Genomic DNA, 20,043 nt, shown 5'->3' with positions numbered 1-20,043 from the left:
AACATTGTCTTTAAAAGAAATCATCCCCTCTCCATTTCACATACATTTGAGCAATTATAACAAAACAGATTTGTTAGTCATCCCATAGACACAAATAGCAGTAATGAAAATTCCTCTTTACTTCACGTGTAACTGTGACCTGTCAGATTTACAATTCTCCCCAGTCAAGTTAGGTTGATCTTTTAGGAATGATGAAAAAACATCTACAAAATTTCAGACTTCGTTACTACTAACTTTTGTATTCTGAGCCCTTTTATTAGGACCTACAATCTTTTGCTCCACCCTTCTCCCTTTCTAGCTCACCCTTCCCCCTGCATCTCCTTTCCCACATGGCTCAATTTACTGCTTGACCGCTGATGCACCCTAGCACTGGGCAGTAATGGCTACTGGTAAAAAGAGCACTGAAAGAACAATTCAGACACTGCCAGTAGTGTTGGGGGGTCAGAAATGGCACACTGGTGAGCACTGAAACTGAATACCAGCATGTAATGCCCACAAGCCACATTCCTGCTCCACTAAAAGCACTGGAAGCTTGTGACCTCCCTCACAGAAATGAGCAATCCCTATTTTTGTTCTCTCTAAATAAAGATTTGGTTCCCATTTGCCCACAGTTCAGAAATTTTATTTTTCATCTTGAAAGTACTGGAATGGCAGCACAGAGCTCCAGTGTGAACTAACAGAATGGTGTCATACACTAGAAAGCATGAAAGCCTACTTTTAGCCAGGTTTCCTACAGGTAACTGACCTTACAAGATTAGTGTCTCTCAGCCCCCTTCCCCATAAAACTTCTGGAGTGCTCATCCATCATTCAGATTTGTGCCACAGACAGAGGGCCCCATGAAGACCAGTTCATTCTTTTAATATGCCCTGGCCACTTAGAAAATAAAAGAATAAAGGGATTCTGTTAGGCCGGTTCCAGTAGAATGAAATCTCTGGGAGGTAAGAGCACATCGTGATGATATCCAGCATTTTTAAAGCTGTTCTGCCATTGGTTAGTGGCTGTGGTCAATAGCCAACTCCATTTCCTGCCTAGTTTAACTATAGGGAAAACCCTATCTCTAGTGTTTAATGATGAACTTATTGCCCAGAAAATTTACATAACAAAAATGTTTTTCTAATCAAGTGCAACTTTCTATACAAAATAAGGAAACTAGGCAAATAATGTTCACACATCTCCTTGTTTTATAAATTTTCATACAGTCAAACTGTGCTCTCAGCTGTGCAAAACCCAATCTAAGAACATAAGAATTGCCATGCTGGATCAGACCAAGATCCATCGAGCCCAGAATCCTGTCTCCAACCATGGCCAATCCAGCCCATTAAAGTAGAAAATCAGGATGGAATACATCTAGTGTACAAGTCTACTGATCCCGATTACCTTACATAAAACAGAAAGCTCCATGTGCACAATAGGAGGCAGGCTGCAGACAAACACATTTTAGATCTGGCAATACAACTTATGCTCCAAAGGCTATTAAGGTGCCCATCTTTTAAAAAGGAGTAGCAGCAGAGGGGTTAGAGAGGCAGGCTGGGAAGCCAGGATTCAGATCCCACTTCTTCCACCCACGCTCCTTGTGACCTTGAGCAAGTTAATTCACCTTTCATCGCCTAAGGTACAAACTTAGATTATAAGCTCTCTGGGGCAGGGAAATATGCTACTGTAATTGATTTAATTTATCTTGAACCTGGTTTGGAAAGGCAAGTAAGTCTAAAAACCCAAACCCTTCTATATTGGATGATTTTTTTTTTCTTTTTGGCATGACAGAAAAAATACTGGCACTCACTTAAATACAAAATGTGGGAATTTCAGTCCAAATGCAGGACAGCTTGGTCAGCAATCGCACCATCACCATTAGTCATTTAATGAGTGTCTGCATTCAGAATCTTTATGGTCTATGCTCGTTAGAACTGCTGGCAGATCTAACACAGAAGGTATGGTGTAGTGAGGTACCGGGGAGGGGGATTTAACCATTGACATGTTTTTATTTATCCAGACAGTCGCCTTCAAGCCAGCATTGAGGCCTCCTAAGATGTCAGTGTCCAGATTGTCACCCACCATGATGCAGTCCTCAGGCCGCACACCCAGGATACTACAACAATGCTGAAATATAGAAAGTGCTGGCTTCTCTTCTTCGTGCTCCCCTCCTACCACAATGGCATCAAAGTAGGGCTGGCAGGCACAAGCTTCAATCTTCTCCCTCTGCACTTGTCTTTCTCCATTTGTTAGCAGAAGAAGACGGGTGGCTTTTCGGAGATTGGTCAGCAGGTCTCTTGTAGCTTCTCCCAAGGTCATGTGGTCTAAGCGCGTGGATTTCCACAGGGAATAACACTCCGTGGCCAGACTCCTGTTGGGCTCGGTGTTTCTGGTTTCCTGGATGGCTTCTTCCCAGTGCAAAACTCTCAGCTCATCGATGCTCATCTGAGAAGCAGGATCACAGGACTCTTGAAGGAGTTTTGTTTGGAAATGATCACATGTAGCAATAGCATCTTCCTTACTGTAGTGATGTTTATATCTTAGTACATTTATAACCTATTAAAACAAACATAAAACTTCATGAGTTAAGAAAGCACATTTCTCTAAAATTGTCAGGAATCAGTATGCACAGTGATCCTTTTATAATGTGAAATATTAAAAAAACTTGATATACTCTGCCTAGTTCAACACACATTTGATGATACTATAAAATTACAGGTTTTCATGGAAGAAAATGTACTTGATGCCTTTCACAATACTCCAAATTATCACTATATGTTAACTCCACGAGATAATGCTAAAGCTTTCCAAACTTGTCCTGATGATCCCACAGCCACAATGAATGTGTCTGATAAGTTACATACTGTATACTAGGTCTCCAGTGCATGAAAATCTCTCTCATATCTATTCATTGTGGATAGCCTGAAACCCAACTAGCTTGTGGGATTACCAGTACATGTTTGGCTAACCCTGTGCTATTGGCTGAACATCCTAACATAAAACTCTTATTATGCAGTGGGAATGGCAACAGACTATTTCCACAGTGCAAGAGCAGAGGATTGCATTTCTACTCAATTTTACCACCACCAAGGAAAGAAAAATGTATAGGTGCAATGTGGTAAACTAAAGCACAGCAAGTGATGCCTCTGGCACAGAAGAGATGACAGCTTGTATTTGTTAAAGCAGAAAGTCTCCAAGCTTCGCAGACCCCAATCATCTGAACACAAAATGGCAACTCCTATTTTACCACTCGTAAAAGGCTTTTTATGCTAGCATTGTACATTTTTTGTCATTTGATAAATTGAAATATGTCAAAGGTTTATGGTATATTGGTTACCACACGTAAAGATAACCATTATGATCTAGAAATCCTGCTGGACTGGAGACAAGCAGACAGACTCTTCACAAAAGTAGGAGTAAACAAGGAAGCTGTTAATTGCAGGCTTGTGTAACCACAGCTATAGGGAAGTTAATGGACTCGCTACCTCATGAAAGGATAATAGAGCGTAATAAATCCAACAGATTACAGATTCTAATGCAGCATGCTTTTTCTCAGATGGCAGTGATGTTCAACAATTTCTTTGACTGAACAACCAGTGAATTAATCAATGGGAGCACTTAGTTTTCAGCAAGATCTTTGATATCCTGTTCCAGAAAGAAGGCTGATTAACAAGCTGGGCAGACTAAGGGTGGATTCTAAGGTGCTAGATTGGATTGATTGATGGTAAATAAAATGATGGCAATGGCAAATGGAGTTCACGCTAACTAGAGTTAGCAATGGAGAACAAGGGCCTCCGAGATTAGTCCTATTCAGCTCAATTCAATATTTTCCTAAGTGATAAAGGGCAAATACCTTCACCGCTGCGCTCGAGGGTGCACCCGCTGCCTCTCAGCCGCGCCCGAGGATCGGGGGCTAGGTCCTCGCCGTAATTCAGCCGCCGGACCGAGGCTCACCTCCGAGGGACCACGGAAATCACCTCAGGAATTTCAACTGGGGGAGGGACCCGAGGGTATCACCGTAGGAGAGCGGGGCTCGTCTTCAGGTAGGTTTCTCCTTTAAATTTGAATTTTCTTCTTTGAATTTGGTTCTAACGCTGTGAGAGCGTACAGATAGTCCCTAACTGCTATGGAGACGGAAAATACTGAAGAGCTGCACTTCCTGCAGGGGTATATGTACTAGGGGCTGACGGCAGATTGAAATCTGATCCGTCTCCAACTGCTAGCAGGAGTACACTATACCCATTGGTCCTGAGTCCATCTGCTACACGCTAGGAAATGAGCCTTACTTGCAGGAAAGCATGGCCTGCAACAGAAAGGAAAATGGGCAAACCACTTGGGTTGTGCAGCCATCTGCCACTATATTCTGTTGTCGTAATGTTTTCACTTGCTCAGCACATGCTCTCTCTCCATCATCATGAAGCACAAATTATTCCCTGACTAGACTACTGTAATCCCTTGCTTATTGCCTTACCCGTTTCATGTATCCTGCTCAATCCACCATCTGCAGCTTTCCTGCCTATGTTCCTGAAGTTCACTCGTGACAGCCCCCTTTGCCTTCTCTTTCCACAGCTACACTGGCTCCCCATACAACCTACCATTCATTCTTTTTTTTTTTGTTTTAAACGCTTATCCACTCATCACATGGTGCCCACCCATCCGTGAACTTCGTTTCCTAACAAGTGCAAAATTTGAAACTTACACATATAAAAGTTTACATTACTAAATTAAAGATACCTGAACTGCATGCAAGAATGATTAACTCATGTGATCATGCTGCTCACGTATCTCTTGCACGTGCTACCATTCTTCAATGTAGTGCTTCCCAAATTCTTCTTCAGGTCCCCCTCTTCCTTTTGCTTTTAAACGCCAACATCCCAATTAAAACAAGCAGGGAATCAGTGTTACCTCCTGGATGGCTTTCTTGCTGGCCCCTGCCGTATCGATCAGCGTGTTGTCCAGGTCAAAAAACACAGCCTTCACACCACTGAGAACCATCTTCAAGTGCAATGATGTGATGTTAAAATGCTTGGGATAAAAAAAAAAAGACCCCAGAACTGCCTTCTTTTGGTTCCTGCTTTGGTGTTAAGAAATTTAAGTTTTTAGTTACTCCTTTGCAGAAATATTGAAACACTACAGCGTACCATGAGATTTATTTCTCAAAACACTGCAGTGATACATCTCAATGGCTAAGTAGGAATCCCTTTCAAAGACACATATGCCATCTCAAAAATGTAAATAAAAATCAGAATAAAAAAGGTAATCTTAATGGACAACTGAATTACTATTAAAAAAAAAAAAAAAAGCAGCTTTGTTAGTGCTGTGGCTATAATATAAAACAAATGCACTAAAAACGCCCGTCCAACCCGATTTTATATCTAAGGAAAGATGTCTAGTGTATCTGGCCACAAACACTAGGGCTGCAGGTAGAAAGTGAACGAGCTTCTAAAGGTTTTCAGCTCATGAGGTAGTTATCAGACATCATTACCAGATCTGAAAGCTATTTGCTGTGCGAAATTAGTCAGTGGTCCCAGTACACATCATTTAAAAACAACCCTATTAAAAAAAAAATTCACCACCAATAGTTTTTGGCATATTAGGTTTTAGCTCCTTAAACATAAAGGAAACTATTTTTGTATTATTTCAATCTTTTATTCATACTTATTTTACACAAAACATCTTTCATGTGTTAAATAATACTCCACCAAATTATTAAAACTCCCAATTATCCCCCTCATTCACTCTCACCATTCATACCACATTAAAATATATTAGGTTTTAGACCATGATGAACATCCATGAGCAGTCAGAGAAGACAGTCGGAGAGCTGAGGCTGGACAGATGGAGACTGAGCAGGATGGGGCAGAGAGACGGGTCAGAGTAAAAATGGTATCTGAAATCAAAGACTGGATAAAGTTGCCAGAGATATATAAAATGAAAATTAAAAAAAAAAAAAAAAATGGAGAGAAGATGGAAGAGGGGTCCTTAAGAAAACACTATCCACGATAAGATTGGATATGATGGGAGAGAGAGGGCAGACATCAAACTAAGAGTCAATAGCAGCTATATGGTCGGGTGATCAGTAGATGATGGCAGTCTGGAGAAGGCAAGGACAGATATTCCTTCACAGGAAGAAATTATGCAAAGAGGTATTGGGGATGGAAGGATATAAAATAGCAGCATTGATGCAGTGGGGCCAGGATGGTCACAGATGCTAGAGGGGCTGTGAGGGAGCAGTTGGGCCACAGTACCTACAGGATCGGTATAGAGAGAATCAGTTTCCCTTTTCCAAAGGCCGCCACTGGGAGCAATGTTGCTGACAGGTCATGGAACAGGAGCAGTGGGGATGAAATGGGAGAAGGGGGGGAAGTTGAGGGCACCAGGAGTAGGCCACAGGAGCCAGAAAGAGGGCTGCAAGGGGGCGGGGGGAGGGAAAAAGACTGCAGATGGATGAAGGTAATGGAAAGGATAATGTAATTGAGAGGAACAAGTATGTTGAAAGAAGCTGTGAAGGCAGTAAGAGAAAAAGATGAGGGGGGAGAGCTGAAGTCAAATCACAATAAAGGCCACACACTAGACAGGAAAATTGGCTTTTACTTGCTAAGTACTACAGATCAGTCCAGACTCCTGGGTTTTGCCTCCTATCCAGCAGATGGAGACAGATACATTTTTACAGCCACTGGCATATAACCTGGTGGCACCTGCAGTCCCTCAGTATTACTATGTACCCAAGCTGATAAAGGAAAAACACCCCTAACAAATTTTAAAAGCAACCTCTCTCAAACGAGCAGAGGAAAAAAAATAACCATAAACAATCTGAAAACTTCACGGAGAAAAAGAAGCCTGTGCCATTCTTCAGACAACGAGGACAACAGATAAAAAAAAGACAGATCGAGCTGACTCTCCAAAAGCACATACCTCTTGGATGGGTCTCTGGATTGATCTGTGGTACTACAGGAATGAAAATTAGCAGGTAAGAACCAATGTTCCTTTCCCTGTACATACTGAAATCAGTCCAGACTCCTGGGATGTACCAAAGATTCCCTAAACTGGGTGGGACTGTGAGAGTCCCGCTCGAAGGATGCTCTCTCCGAAACTAGCAATTTCTGGTACCTGAATGTCAAATCTATAGTGTCTGGCAAAGGTATGCAAAGATTTCCAAGTCGCCGTCCTGCAAATTTCTTGCAGGGACACTAACCAACATTCTGCCCAGGAGGCCGCCTGGGACCGGGTTGAATGAACCCTTAACCCCCTCCGGGACAGGACTGCAACAAATGTAAGCAAAACCAATGGCCTCCTTCAACCAACACACAATCATGGCTTTTGAAGCCTTCTGATCCTTTTTCGCACCACTCCACAGCACAAAAAGGTGATCTGACAATTTGAAACTGTTAGTAATCTCCAGGTAATGTAACAAGGCGCGTCTGACATCCAAACACCTTAGGGTCCTCAGCATGAGGCGTTCCAGGCTCCCGATTTGGAAAAGCCGGACGTTCTACTGATTGTCTTTAGTGGAACGCCGAAACCACCTTAGGTATAGAAGGTGGAACCATCCTCAACGAGACCCCTGAATCTGAGATCTTTAAGAAAGGCTCCCTGCAGGACAGGGCTTGAAGTTCAGAGACCCTTCTGGCGGAACAAATAGCCACCAAGAAAACCACCTTCAAAATGAGATCCTTTAAGGTAGCCCTTTTGAAAGGCTCAAATAGCACCACACACATGCCTTTGAGAACCAAATTAAGACTCCAAGAGGGACACACTGACCTAGGAAGAGGCCGCAAATGCTTCACCCCCCCCCCCCCCCCCCCCAGAAAGACGCACCACATTCGGATGTGACAGCAGAGGCTTCCCATGAATCTGGCCTTGAAAACAGCCCAGAGCTGCAACTCTTAGGGAGTTGAAAGACAAAACATGTCAACCCTTTCTGCAGAAAAGCCAGGGTCTGCGCCATTGATGTTTGCCGTGGATCCGTTTTTTGATCAGTACACCAAGACTCAAAAATCCTCCACACCCTGCATACGCCAGAGAAGTGGAAGTCTTTCTAGCCTGCAACATAGTAGTAATGACATCCTCAGAACATCCCTTCTTTCTCAATCACCGCCTCTCAAAAGCCAAGCCACTAGACAAAAGCGATCTGCCTGATCTAAAAATATGGGTCCCTGACAAAGCAGGTTTGGAAGATGACCCAGTCTCAAAGTGCCGTCCAGCGCCAGATTGACCAAATCCACAAACCAAGGTCTCCGAGGCCACTCTGGAGCCACCAGTATTACTTTCCAAGATGTACCTCTATTCTCCTATCTTGCCCACCAGAGGCCACGGCGGAAACACATAGCTCAGAATGTCACTTGGCCAAGGAAATACCAGGGCATTAACCACTTCCAATCCTCGCTTTCTCCTGCGACTGAAGAATCGAGGAGCCTTGGCATTCTGCTGAGTCGCCATTAGATCCATATGAGGAACACCCCATTTGCAGGTAATGAGAGACATCACTTCTTCAGAGAGTTCCCATTCTCCAGGATCCACCTGTCGCCAGCTGAGAAAGTCAGCCTGCACATTGTCAGAACCCGCAATGTGGGAGGCTGCTATCCAAGAGAGATGCTGCTTCGCCCAACATGAGTATCTCCGCTTCCTGAGCCACTGCTAGACTCTTGGTCCCCACTTGGCAGTTCATGTAGGCCACCGAATTGTTGGACAGAACCCTGTCCGGATGGTTGCGCAACAGAGGTAAAAACGCCTGGAGAGCTAACCGCCCCACTCTTGTCTCGAGACTATTGATGGACGCTTCCTTCGACGTCCATTGACCTTGGACTGACTAGGACTGGCAGACTACTCCCCAACCAGAGAGGCTGGTATCTGTAGTCACCACTATCCACTGAAGAACTTCCAAGTCTACCCCATGGCTCAAAAGCCACCATGACAGACTGGACCTTGCTGAAATCAGTAAGCAGTAGGGGAAGATGAAACTGTTCCAATACTGGATCCCAGCAGGAAAGCAACGCCTGTTGAAATGGGCGATATGAGTAAATGCCCAGGGAACGAGTACCAAAGTAGATGCCATGGAGCAGAGAACCTGTAAGTAATCCCATACCCTGGGCACACAGGCCTGTAAAAGACTCCAGGTTCTTATGGCCTGGATTGGCCACTGTTGGAAACAGGATGCTGGGCTTGATGGACCCTTGGTCTGACCCAGTATGGCATGTTCTTATGTTCTCACCTGGGACTGTAACTTGAGCATATACTGCTCCGTGAGAAAAAGCTTCCCCACTCTGGTATTGAGACTTGCTCCCAGGAATTCCAATACTTGGGAGGGGAGAAGTTTGCTCTTGGATAAGTTCACTATCCAACCCAACAACTGCAAGCAGCACATCACTACCTCCACTGCCTGCTTGCACAGGTCTTCTGACTTTGCTCTAATCAGCCAGTCATCCAGATATGGGTATACAAGCTTGCCCTCTTTCCTGAGGGCCACCACTACCACCATCACCTTGGTGAAGGTCCAGGGAGATGTTGCCAAGCCGAACGGAAGGGTGCAAAATTGAAAATGCTCTCCTAGGACCATGAACTGAAGATAACTCTGATGGCCGGATGGATCCATATATGCAGATACACCTCCATCAGACCCAGGAATACCAAAAACTTTCCTCTTCGAACCGCTGCGATGACAGAACACAAAAATTCCATTCAAAAACGAGGAACTTTGAGAGCCAGATTCACCTTCTTTAAGTCCAATATTGAGTGGAATGTCCCATCCTTTTTGGGCACCACAAAATATATGGAGTAACGACCTGTTCTTTGCTCCTATGGAGGGAAGAAAACTATGGCCCCCATCTGATGCAGCCAATCAAGAGTCTGAAGCATGATTCGCATCTTTTCTGTGGCAGTACAGGGAGACACCATGAAGAGGCTTCGCAGCGGTCGAAGAAACTCGAAACCATAACTGTGTTCTATCACGCTTAGAACCCACCAGTCTGACGTGATCTTGGCCCACTCTTCGTAAAAATGAGAGAGACCACCACCTATCACTGGGAAGAAGAGTAGGCCTGCCTCACTTCATTGTGAGGATTTAGCTCCGCCAGAACCTTAGCTGGAGCCATCCCTGCCCAGTCTACAGGTCCGAAAGGACTGAGTCCAGGACTGTGACCTCCCCAGGCCTGTCGCTGACCAGTAACCAGAGCTCTACTTTGCCTGAAGTGCCTTTGCCCGCAAAACTGGGAGCGAGACTGAAAGGATCCCTTAGATCCCTTGGGCTTGTCCTCTGGCAATCTGTGAACCTTATTCTCTCCAAACAGCTTATCAGCTGATCCAAGTCCTCACCAAAAAGAAGCTTGCCCTTGAATGGCAATGCCCCGAGCTGAGCCTTTGAGGAAACATCAGCAGACCAGTTCCACAATCAAAGAAGTCTCCTGGCGGAAACCGCGGAAACCATCGTTCTGGACGAACTACGAATGAGGTCATATAAGGAGTCTGCGCCATATGCAACCGCAGCTTCCAGATGCTCTGCCTGATGAGACTCCGTAGGTGACGTAGCCACACGTTCTTGTAACTGCTGCACCCACCACAGAGATGCTTAAAGCATAAAACTGCTGCAGACAGCCACCCGAATGCCCAGCGCCGACACCTCAAAAATCTTTTTAAGATGCAGCTCAAGCTTATCTTGCACATCCTTCGGAGCAGCAGCCCCCACAACCAGCATGGCCATCCTCTTTGTAACCGCCGAAACGGAGACATCCACCTTCAGAATCTGAAGCAACTCCAAAGTGTCCTCAGGCAGCAGATACAGTTTGTCCATAGCTCTGCTCACCTTCAGGCCAGTCTCTGGAGTATCCCACTCCCTGACTACCAACTTATGAAAAAGGAATAGTCTTGGCTGGACCCCGCAGGCTCACCATGACTGGATCCACCTCCTCATGGTCTGAATCCATATAGGGAACCGCTATGCCTAACTCTGCCAAGACATGCAAGATCAAGGGACCCAGCTCCTCTTTGTGAAACAGGCGAAGCACTTTGGGATCACCCTCTACGGACAGGACAGACTCCACTTTCTCGAATGGGTACCATGGGCCCCGATCGGGATCAATGTCTGTGGCGCCAACCACTGGACGCAATTCCTCTTCAGATTCCTCGGAGGAGACCCCTCCAAATTCCCTACCCTCGGAGGCACCTGGACCTGCCAAACCCTTGTGGCCCCCAAGAGTTTGGATCTGTTCCCCTTCGGGGGTTCAGTGGCCTGGCGCTTACGAAAGGGCTGCCCCCTTGGCCTCATGGGCTAAAAAGGCTTTATGCATCAAGACCACAAACAGCCAAAAAAATGGAGAAAATCTGGATCCTCATCCAGAGGATCTGACTCCCCCTCCCCTTACTGCAATCAGTGCTTTAGACACAAAGGTCCCAAAATGGCCACCGTTCCCATGCTCAGCGGCAGTGGAGCTTCAGCCTCACACCACACAGTCTTTGATCCGCCAGACCGGCGCTGCAAGGGAGTTGTCACCGCAGACTCCCCCAATGTGCCCTCACCAGGGGCGAGGCATTGGACACAGCAGCCTGCATGTGACAAGTGTGAGGAAGCCAACTCACAAATGGCACATCGGAGCTCCTGAGGCAATCTGAGCCGTAGCAGTCTGGGGAAGCAAAGCGGGAGAGTGAAACAAAGCAACAACTAACCCCCAAAGTGCTTCTCTGCATGGCCGATGCAGAGAAGCAGCCACCCGATCTCCTACTGCCTTTCTGTCCATCTTTTTTTTTTTTTTTTAACTTTAAAAGAAAAGGTAAAAATACAAACAAGCAGAAAAAGAGCACAGAAAAAAAGAAGCAAGCTTAACTGAAAGTGGCAAAGGAATCTTCCTCGGGCTCCTGGAAGTGAGGGAACTGGACCACCAGTTTTCACCCCCAATAGGTCACCAAGAGCAATTTAGGGTCCCCAACCCCTGCTCGTTCGACCCTACAACCAGGAGGGATGGTCCCACCAGGACCTGACAACCTCCTAGGAGGGGATCTTCTGTCCACTCACTGAAGTTTCTCAGTTGTCTTTTTTTTTTTGAGGTTCAGAACTGTAGGTTTTTCACCTCCACCATCTGCTGGAGAGAGAAATACTGAGGGACTGCAGGTGCCACCAGGTTATATCCCAGTGGCTGTAAAAGTTTCTGTCTCCATCTACTGGACAGGAGGCAAAACCCAGGAGTCTGGGCTGATCTGGGTACGTACAGGGAACAGATATTTGCACTACATCAGCTATCACAAGCCCTATTAATTGAGAACATACAGATCACTCAGCTCTCATGGACAGACCAACATGACCAGAACTGTGAAGGACTTCAAAGGGGCGTGGGATAAACACTGTGGATCCATAAAGTCAAGAGGCCATCAATGAAGAGTGGGTGGCTCGCCAGAATGACAGCTACTGCCTGGAGAAAATACCCTTATTCAATAAACATACACATGGTTACTGTGACTCCAACATCGCTCTAAGCTTCAACAGCAAGAGGAAATGTGGAAAAAAGGATTTGCACTCACAAAGCGGGGAGTAGCTGGCTTGTTACGGCGGTTACTACCCCAAACCAAATAAGCCTGATACTTCACTTTCAATGCATATCCAGCATAGCTCTCTGCTTCAACGACAAGGGAGAAGAAAAACTGATACTTCACACATATCCAGCATAGCTCTCTGCTTCAACGGCAGGGGAGAAGAAAAACAACCAATAAGGGCTGAATAACATAGTCTGGGTAAAACAAATAAGCATGGGCGTAGCTTGCTTATTGCGGCGGTTACTACCCCTAACTAATTAAGCTTGATATTTCACTTGGATGCAGCTCCATCACTGCTCTCTACATTAATGGTGGGGGTGGAAAGGAAACAGAACCAAAGAGCTAAGAGAAACAGATAAGTATGAGTAAACAAATTGTGTGAAGCTTGCTGGGCAGACTGGATGGGCCGTTTGGTCTTCTGCCGTCATTTCTATGTTTCTATGATACAATTTAATCTATATGCACTGCCATCTGGAAAAGTCAAATACAGCCCCCTCAAAAAAAAAAAAAAACCCAAGTCAGACCAACCACACAACTCTAGAAACCTTCCTAAACACTCCCCAGAAACTGAATCATAACACACACCCTCAAATACCCATTTGAGTGATACCTGGAACACAGATCTAAAAACAACCAAAGATAAAATTACTCCAGGAAAAGATCTTCTATACCCAAAACTCAAAATCTACTCCATGGTTCACGTTGGAAACTAAAGGAATTAAAACTGCAGATAACATTAAGCAACCTATCACAGAACCAAGACAGATGTAAAGAAGGTATACTACACAAAAAATTCATCCGGGAATTACTCCAAGCAGTAAGCTACATCCTCTCCCAACCCTCCCACATGGGCATCAGAAAATCACAGTAACAATCTAGCTAACTTCTCTACTGAGACTGCACCATGAGATCAGAGCAGAATGCAGATTCCAAGAAAGCCTTCCACAAGCAAGACAAGCTCCCCCTCCCTTCACACTCATTCCACTTGTTGCCCTATACTAGAGGACATCATTGCCCTTCTCACTGACCTCAAAACTACAACATGGAATGAGGATTCCTGCCCATTTTGGGTAATCAAACTAGCAAATTTAGGCTTACTGAACAGCCTCAAAATCATAATCAACACATCTTTAGCAGAGGGTTACATATCAGATGACCTAAAAAATTAGCCATAAGCAAGCTAATTTTAAAGAAATCCAGCCTGGACCCAGATGACCTAAGTAACTACCATCCCGTTTTCAAAATTCCATTCCTAAGCAAAACCATCGAAAAAACTGTCCTACTACAGCTGAGTTCCTACAGATCACAAACACCTTAGACCATGGGTGTCCAACTCCAGTCTTCAAGGGTTGCAAATTGGTCAGGTTCCAGAATATCCTTAATGAATATACATGAGAGATTTGCATACTATTGAGACCATGTTCATGCAACTCTCATGCATTTTCATTAAGAATATCCTGAAAGCCAGAATGTTTTGCATCCTGCAACAATTGAAGTTGACACCTCTACCCTGGACCCATGCCAATCCAGACCCCAACCAGCACAGAAACTGTTCTGGTAATCCTAGTAGATTAACTAAACTTTGCTTGGATTGCAGGCAAACTATTACTGGTACTCCTTGACCTCTCAGTGGTTCTCAACTCATTCCTTGGAACACACAGAGGCAGTCTGGTTTTCAAGAAATCCACAATGATATGCATGCAATATGTTAATTAGATAATTTGCCATGCAAATAAGCTACATGAGTCAAATAACACAGCATTAGTTGTATAAGGTCCTCCTCACTTCCCTAAATGAATATTCAATTTACCAGCTACTAAGACATTCCTCTAACGTTACTGACCTCCAAATCATGGCCCTATCAACATCCAATAAGCTCCCAAATCTTCTTTTTCTCTACACACTGACGCACCTCCATCCAGTGATGGATGGAGAGAAGCCCCCCCCATCCCCTAAACCTGGGGATCTCAATCCAGTTCTCAGGATATACTTACCAGGTTAAGTTTTCAAGAGACCCAAAATAAATATGCAGGAGATAGATTTGCATACTCTGCCTCCATTGCACTCTCTCATATACATACTCATTTGTGGATATCCCAAAAACCTGTCTGGTTAGGTGGGTCCCAAGGACTGGGCTGCCAACCCCTGCCCTAAGACATCCAAACCTGGTGCTTAGTGTATCATAGAGATAAGTGAGTGAGCAATGTGGATTTGTGTGTCTCAGTGAGTGGAGAGCATGGGAAAAGGAGAGGGGAGGGATTGTGTGTGTCTGTCTCTGTTTGTACAAATGAAGAAGTATAGGCATCTCTCTGAGTGGAATAGGCACCTCTCTTAGAAGAACATACCTGTGTGAGTGTGTCCCTAAGTAGGAGATATGGGTATGCTGAATGTGGTTTTGTTTGTGTGTGGTCCATGACCCAAAGGTGTCTCACCCAATCTCTCCTACCACACCATTTCCTCTTCTTCCCATTCTCCCTTCCCCTCCATCTCAACCCTCTTCGCCCTGAAACCATCCTCCCTCTCCTCCTCCAGCCCTCTCTGCGCCTCCTTTTTCTAACGCTAGCTCTATCCCCTTTCCCACCTACTCCCTCTTGCCGCTAAATTCAGGCCTAGGGAGCCGGGCAACTTTTTTTGTGTGTGTGGACCAAAGGAAAAGCTAGAGGGGCGTCAAGGGGGGGGGGTGTCACGCTATTATATTCGGAGCGGGGGCGTGGCCACCGGCGCGATCGTAACTGGCAAGGGGGGGGCCGCGGGAGCGGCATGTCGCCGGGTTGCCTGCGGCCATGGGGGGGGGGGGGATACATGAGGGCCCGGGGACCTTGGGGGCCCTGCGGCGGTGGCGTCGACGGCAGGACAAGATCTCGCGGAGGGGGGCGGACCTGGGCCGCGTGGCAATGCAGCGAAGGACAGCGGCCGGCGCCGGAGAGGCGTCCGGGGGCCAGAAAAAAATTAATGGGGCCCGGGCTACGTCTAACTGGGGGCAGGCGGCGGCAGGTAGCGGGGGCTTTGCTGGCGGCTCCGGCAGCCGCCGGGGGGGGGGGGAAGCAGGAAGCGGAAAGGGAAGGGCCGGGGAGGGTCTTGAGGCACCAGGCGATTGGGGGGGGGGGCATGCTGGGAGAGGGGAAACCGCGTGGTTATCAAAGGCCAGACCGCGGTGGCGGGGGATATAGCGGCCGCTGGGCGGGGGGGACATTAATATTAACAGCGGCATGGGGCGCCAGCGGCTCAAATTTTTCGGCGGCGGCGGCGGCACCGCGTGGGTGCCGCATGAGGGGTGGCTGCGCAGCGAGGTAACGGGACGTCCATGCGGGGGAAGCCACGTGTTGGGGAGAAGCCGGGCCACAGCAGTGGTGCCGGATATACGGCCGCCGGGCAGGGGACCTCATACCTGGGAACGAACGCAACTCCCACCCTCATTCTACTCAGTACTTTCAGCTTCCCCACGCCAAGCACCAGGATTATCTTTCCTTTGTCCTCCCTCCCGGCTCCTGCACTCTTCTCTTTCGCATCCCACCTGTGAAGTTGTTGCTACTTCCTCGTCGCCGCGGCTTCCGGTAGCTAAGCGAGCCTGTATTTACGCCTTCTTCCAGCCACGTGGCCAATGCTACGTCTTCCTCCCGTGTGAGCCGATATCTCTACTTCCTGCTACGGGGGGAGCATGCGCACATTGCTCAGATCCCAAGCTTGCATGACCTTGTTGCTGCAGGCTAGGCGCAAGCGTGCACGTGTTCAGGGTGCTATTTCTTTTCCTGTTGTGCAGCAAAGATTTTTTTTGTGTGGGTTGGGCTAATTCTGGAATAGACAAATGGGCTACTGAGTGCCAGCAACCCTTTGTTGCTATTTTTTTCCCTTTGCCGCAGACAGCCGGGCAGCCTTGCCAACAGTCGCAATGTGATGACTCACCAGCAGCAGCCAATCAGAGGCTGTAGGAACAGCATAACTACAGAAGGCAAATGTTTATTGTAAAGCACTGTTGCACATGTTCAGTTCTATTTGACACAGCTGCAATGTTTCTGTTAATTGTGAACCAATGTGAGGTTACTAAACAAATGTCGGTATATAAAAACTGCAAATAAATAAATAGTTGCTGCCGTGCATGCGCAGAGCCCAGGTTTTCCTGACAATAGCTGAAGTTCTCAGGAAAATATATTTTATATTTTCTGTAATTGACAATATTCCAAACATACTATGAGGCAGCTTTCAAACTACCCAAACAAGTGCAAAGTGGACTTTGCATCACTTTTATAAGGAAAAACTTTTTTCCTTTGAATATTGCCTGAAGAAAAATACATGCACAAATTTGCACCTGTTTTTTCCAAATAAGTTTCCTATGTTTATTTTATTTATTAGAATTTTTATACCAATATTTGGCATGAGCCATCATATCAGTTTACATCAATTGACAATGATCTAAAAAACATGTTACATCAAATAAATAAAATGATCGTATACATAAAAAACAGTATTACAATTTACATTAAATTCTATTACGATCTTATGTTAAAAAAAATAAAACTATAATCACATCACAAAAATGACATTAAAGATATTAACACTGCATTGCTCATCATTCATGTTTGTCAGGGAAATTGCTTATGCTTTGTTTTCGCCTACATTGAAAGCCTGTTGAAAAAGCCATGTTTGAAAATCCAAACATATGCACTTGAGAGCAAACCCAGTTCAAAATCTTTCCCTTATGCATTGCCTTCCCTCACAGCGGGTAAAGTTACATATGTATGTAATTTTATTTATTTTTTTTTATAATTTGTATTTTTATTGTGTTGGGGTATCATAAACAGAATATAATAAATTTGCCATACACCATACAATTCGAACTTGTTACATATAGGAACAGTAATATACGTGACTAGTGGTCAGGCTATACAACATTAAGTCGAACCCCATTATCAGGTCAATACAGTAAAGTGCGGCCGCGGTTACCCTGCTTCTAACCCGCTTTCTAGTCACTTTTTGGCCACATTAGTCCAACCCGCGATTCACTATCCCCTTTAACCCATTCTTAACGCCTCTTTAAATCACCGGGTAACCCCTTCCGCCCGCGGCATGTATATTAGATGTAAACGATCGAATTAGCTATTCCCTCCCATACAGTAACGCGCGCCCTATCACTTTTTTAACCTGCAGTTTTGCCGCGCTTTTAACCTGCTAATTTACCGCCTACCCCTACCCCTGCGTTAGAGCCAGGGGTAAGGGTAGACAGCAAACTTTCCCCCAAAAGGAAACCCAAAAACCTAAAATCCCCTCCTCCCAAAGTGACTCGACATGTTTCCAACTTACTTTTTGTTGCTTTCAGCCCCTTCCCTTCTCTGCCATCCTCCGGAGGGGCAGCCGGCGGCGAAAGCGCCTTGCAGCGGTCCTCCCCGCGCAGGTCCCGGTTCTCCTGGCTCAGCCCTCATCTGCTTAAGGAAGATTGTGAAGTCAGGTAAGAGCCCACTGTTCTGTGCCCTCTCCAGTCACAGCGCGAGTGGAGCGAAGCGTACTTTCATTGGCTTGAGCGCCCGTCAATTTGGGCGCTCAAGCCAATGAAAGCACATGGACGGGCGTGCATGACGCACGCCGTGACGACACGCCCGTCCATGTGCTTTCATTGGCTGGAGCGCCCGTCAATTTGGGCGCTCAAGCCAATGAAGCAGATGGACGGGCAGGTGATGTCACGCCCATATTTCATTTGTTTGAACCAGATTCCCATGTCCTCCAAGATTTCGCTACTCTGACACTTACGTTTCAACTGCCTACAAAGTACTATTATGCGTACCTGCAAGCCCGTCATTATATTCAATCCCTCGCATGGTCTGTAGAGGAACTGACAGAGGAAACGACGTTTGCTACTAAAGTTTTTGACACTGCTTCCATAATACAATTACTGGATGGAAAATTTAGGGCAATCCTTGGGCCACTCAGGCCGATTACAGCATCTTACAGAACCAGAAACAGGAACCAGAACCAGAAACCAGAGCCAAAACCCATAACCCGGAACCAGAAGCAGAACTCGGAATCCTACTAAGTACTTTTATGCGTACCTGCAAGCCCGTCATTATATTCAATCCCTCGCATGGTCTGGAACCAGAATCCAGAACCAGAAACCGTAACAAGAACCCAGAAACCGGAATCAGAACAAGAACCCGGTACCAGAATCAGAAACCGGAACCAGAACCCAAAATCGGAACGAAAACCAGAAACCGAAACTGGAAATGGAACCGGAAGCAGAACCAGAATCCGAAACGGGAACCAGAACCAAAAACTGGAACCATAACCATAACTAGAACCGGAACCCGGAACCAGAAATTGGAACTGGAACCCGGAACCAGAACCCAGTATCCGGAACAGGAACCAGAACCAGAACAAAAAACCGGAACCTGGAACCAGAACCCGGAACCAGAAGCAGAATCCGGAACCAGAACCCAAACTCGTAACCAGAACCCTGAACTTGAACCAGAAACCGAATATGGAACCGGAACGAGAAACCAGAAACCGAAAACGGAAACAGAACCAGAAATCGAAACCAGAACAAGAAACTGAAATCGGAACAAGAAACCGAAACCAGAACCAAAAACCGGAACCAGAACCCGGAACCAGAAGCAGAATCCGGAACCAGAACCAGAACTCGTAACCAGAACTCTGAACTTGAACCAGAACCCGAATATGGAACCGGAACGAGATACCAAAACCAGAACTCTGAACTGGAACCAGAACCAGAAAAAGAAACCAGAAACCAAAACCAGAACCCAAAACCAGCACAAGAACCAGAACCCAAAATCGGAACCAGAACCCGGAACCAGAATCCAAAACCGGAACCAGAACCGGAACCCAAAACCAAAACCGGAACCAGAACCCAAAATCGGAACTAGAACCCGGAACCAGTTCCAGAACCCTGAAACAGAACCAGAACCCGGAACCAGAACCCGAACCAGACCCCAAAAAGGAAACCAAAACCAGAACCAGAATCAGAAACCGGAACCAGAACCCACCTTACCAGCACTCGGTGAGAGAGCCTGGAATAACTTTGAGGCTGAGAACAACGCTGAGCCCTGAGGAGTCAACCAGCAGGGCAGGTCACGAGTGACGTCATCAGGGAGTGTCTGCTGCTATTTAAAGAAGTGGCTGATGGCGCGTCGTCACCGTCGGCATGCTGCCTAAGCCGCGCGCTCCGTAAGGGGCGTGCGACTTGGTCCGGCTTAGGCCGGCGAAGGCTAAGAAGGTGGGAACTTTTGGTTTCTTCTCTTGAGAGCTCTCTTATCCTCTAATCCTTCTCCTCAATATGTATCTACTTTGGTTATAAAGGGTGTGGAAAGAATCCAGTGTTGATTTATATACACTTCATTGAATTTTTTCTACTGGTTTGGTTTTCCTGTTAACACAGATGCCACACACCAAACGGAAAACTCGACCCCTGTAAGACCTACGTCCATACAAACAACATTGACTGGAATTTATTCCTCAGCAGAAAATTTGACCCCGGAGAGTCCCGCTATAGTAGTGGGCGAGGAACAAGCACCCACACTATTGGGAGAAGTGAGGTTAAGTCCCGG

General features: G+C 46.1%; 1 protein-coding gene across 5 annotated transcripts; it reads right to left on the bottom strand.

Annotated features, from left to right (window-relative positions):
• Window positions 1-899: 899 nt before the first annotated feature.
• NANP (N-acetylneuraminic acid phosphatase) lies at window positions 900-16,131 on the bottom strand. Of its 5 annotated transcripts, none has more exons than XM_029593790.1 (3): window positions 16,008-16,131; window positions 4,880-5,045; window positions 900-2,530 (listed from the first exon to the last, which is right to left on the bottom strand). In XM_029593790.1, the coding sequence occupies exons 2-3, from the start codon at window positions 4,967-4,969 to the stop codon at window positions 1,853-1,855; spliced, it is 768 nt and encodes a 255-aa protein (XP_029449650.1). In that variant the 5' UTR covers window positions 4,970-5,045; window positions 16,008-16,131; the 3' UTR covers window positions 900-1,852. The 5 variants fall into 5 exon arrangements, with proteins under 5 accessions (XP_029449650.1, XP_029449651.1, XP_029449646.1 ...); XM_029593791.1 differs by having other exon boundaries at window positions 4,880-5,048; window positions 16,008-16,094; XM_029593786.1 differs by lacking the exon at window positions 16,008-16,131 and adding an exon at window positions 14,488-16,001 and having other exon boundaries at window positions 4,880-5,048.
• Between the last annotated feature and the right edge of the window lie 3,912 nt (window positions 16,132-20,043).

Source organism: Rhinatrema bivittatum, chromosome 3, assembly GCF_901001135.1.
Source record: "Rhinatrema bivittatum chromosome 3, aRhiBiv1.1, whole genome shotgun sequence".
In the NCBI taxonomy this organism is placed as follows: Eukaryota; Metazoa; Chordata; class Amphibia; order Gymnophiona; family Rhinatrematidae; genus Rhinatrema; species Rhinatrema bivittatum.
The sequence above is the reverse complement of the archived record's forward strand: the minus strand, read 5'-3'. Positions and strand labels throughout refer to the sequence as shown.

Bases quoted from the DNA above. Each gene is read 5' to 3' on its own strand.
- NANP (XM_029593786.1), bottom strand. From the start codon at position 14,798: ATGCCTATACTTCTTCATTTGTACAAACAGAGACAGACACACACAATC. The intron at 5,049-14,487 runs GTAAGTATATCC...TTAACACCAAAG, and splicing joins TCTCTTGAAAACTTAACCTG to CAGGAACCAAAAGAAGGCAG. The intron at 2,531-4,879 runs GTAACACTGATT...TTGTTTTAATAG, and splicing joins GCAAGAAAGCCATCCAGGAG to GTTATAAATGTACTAAGATA.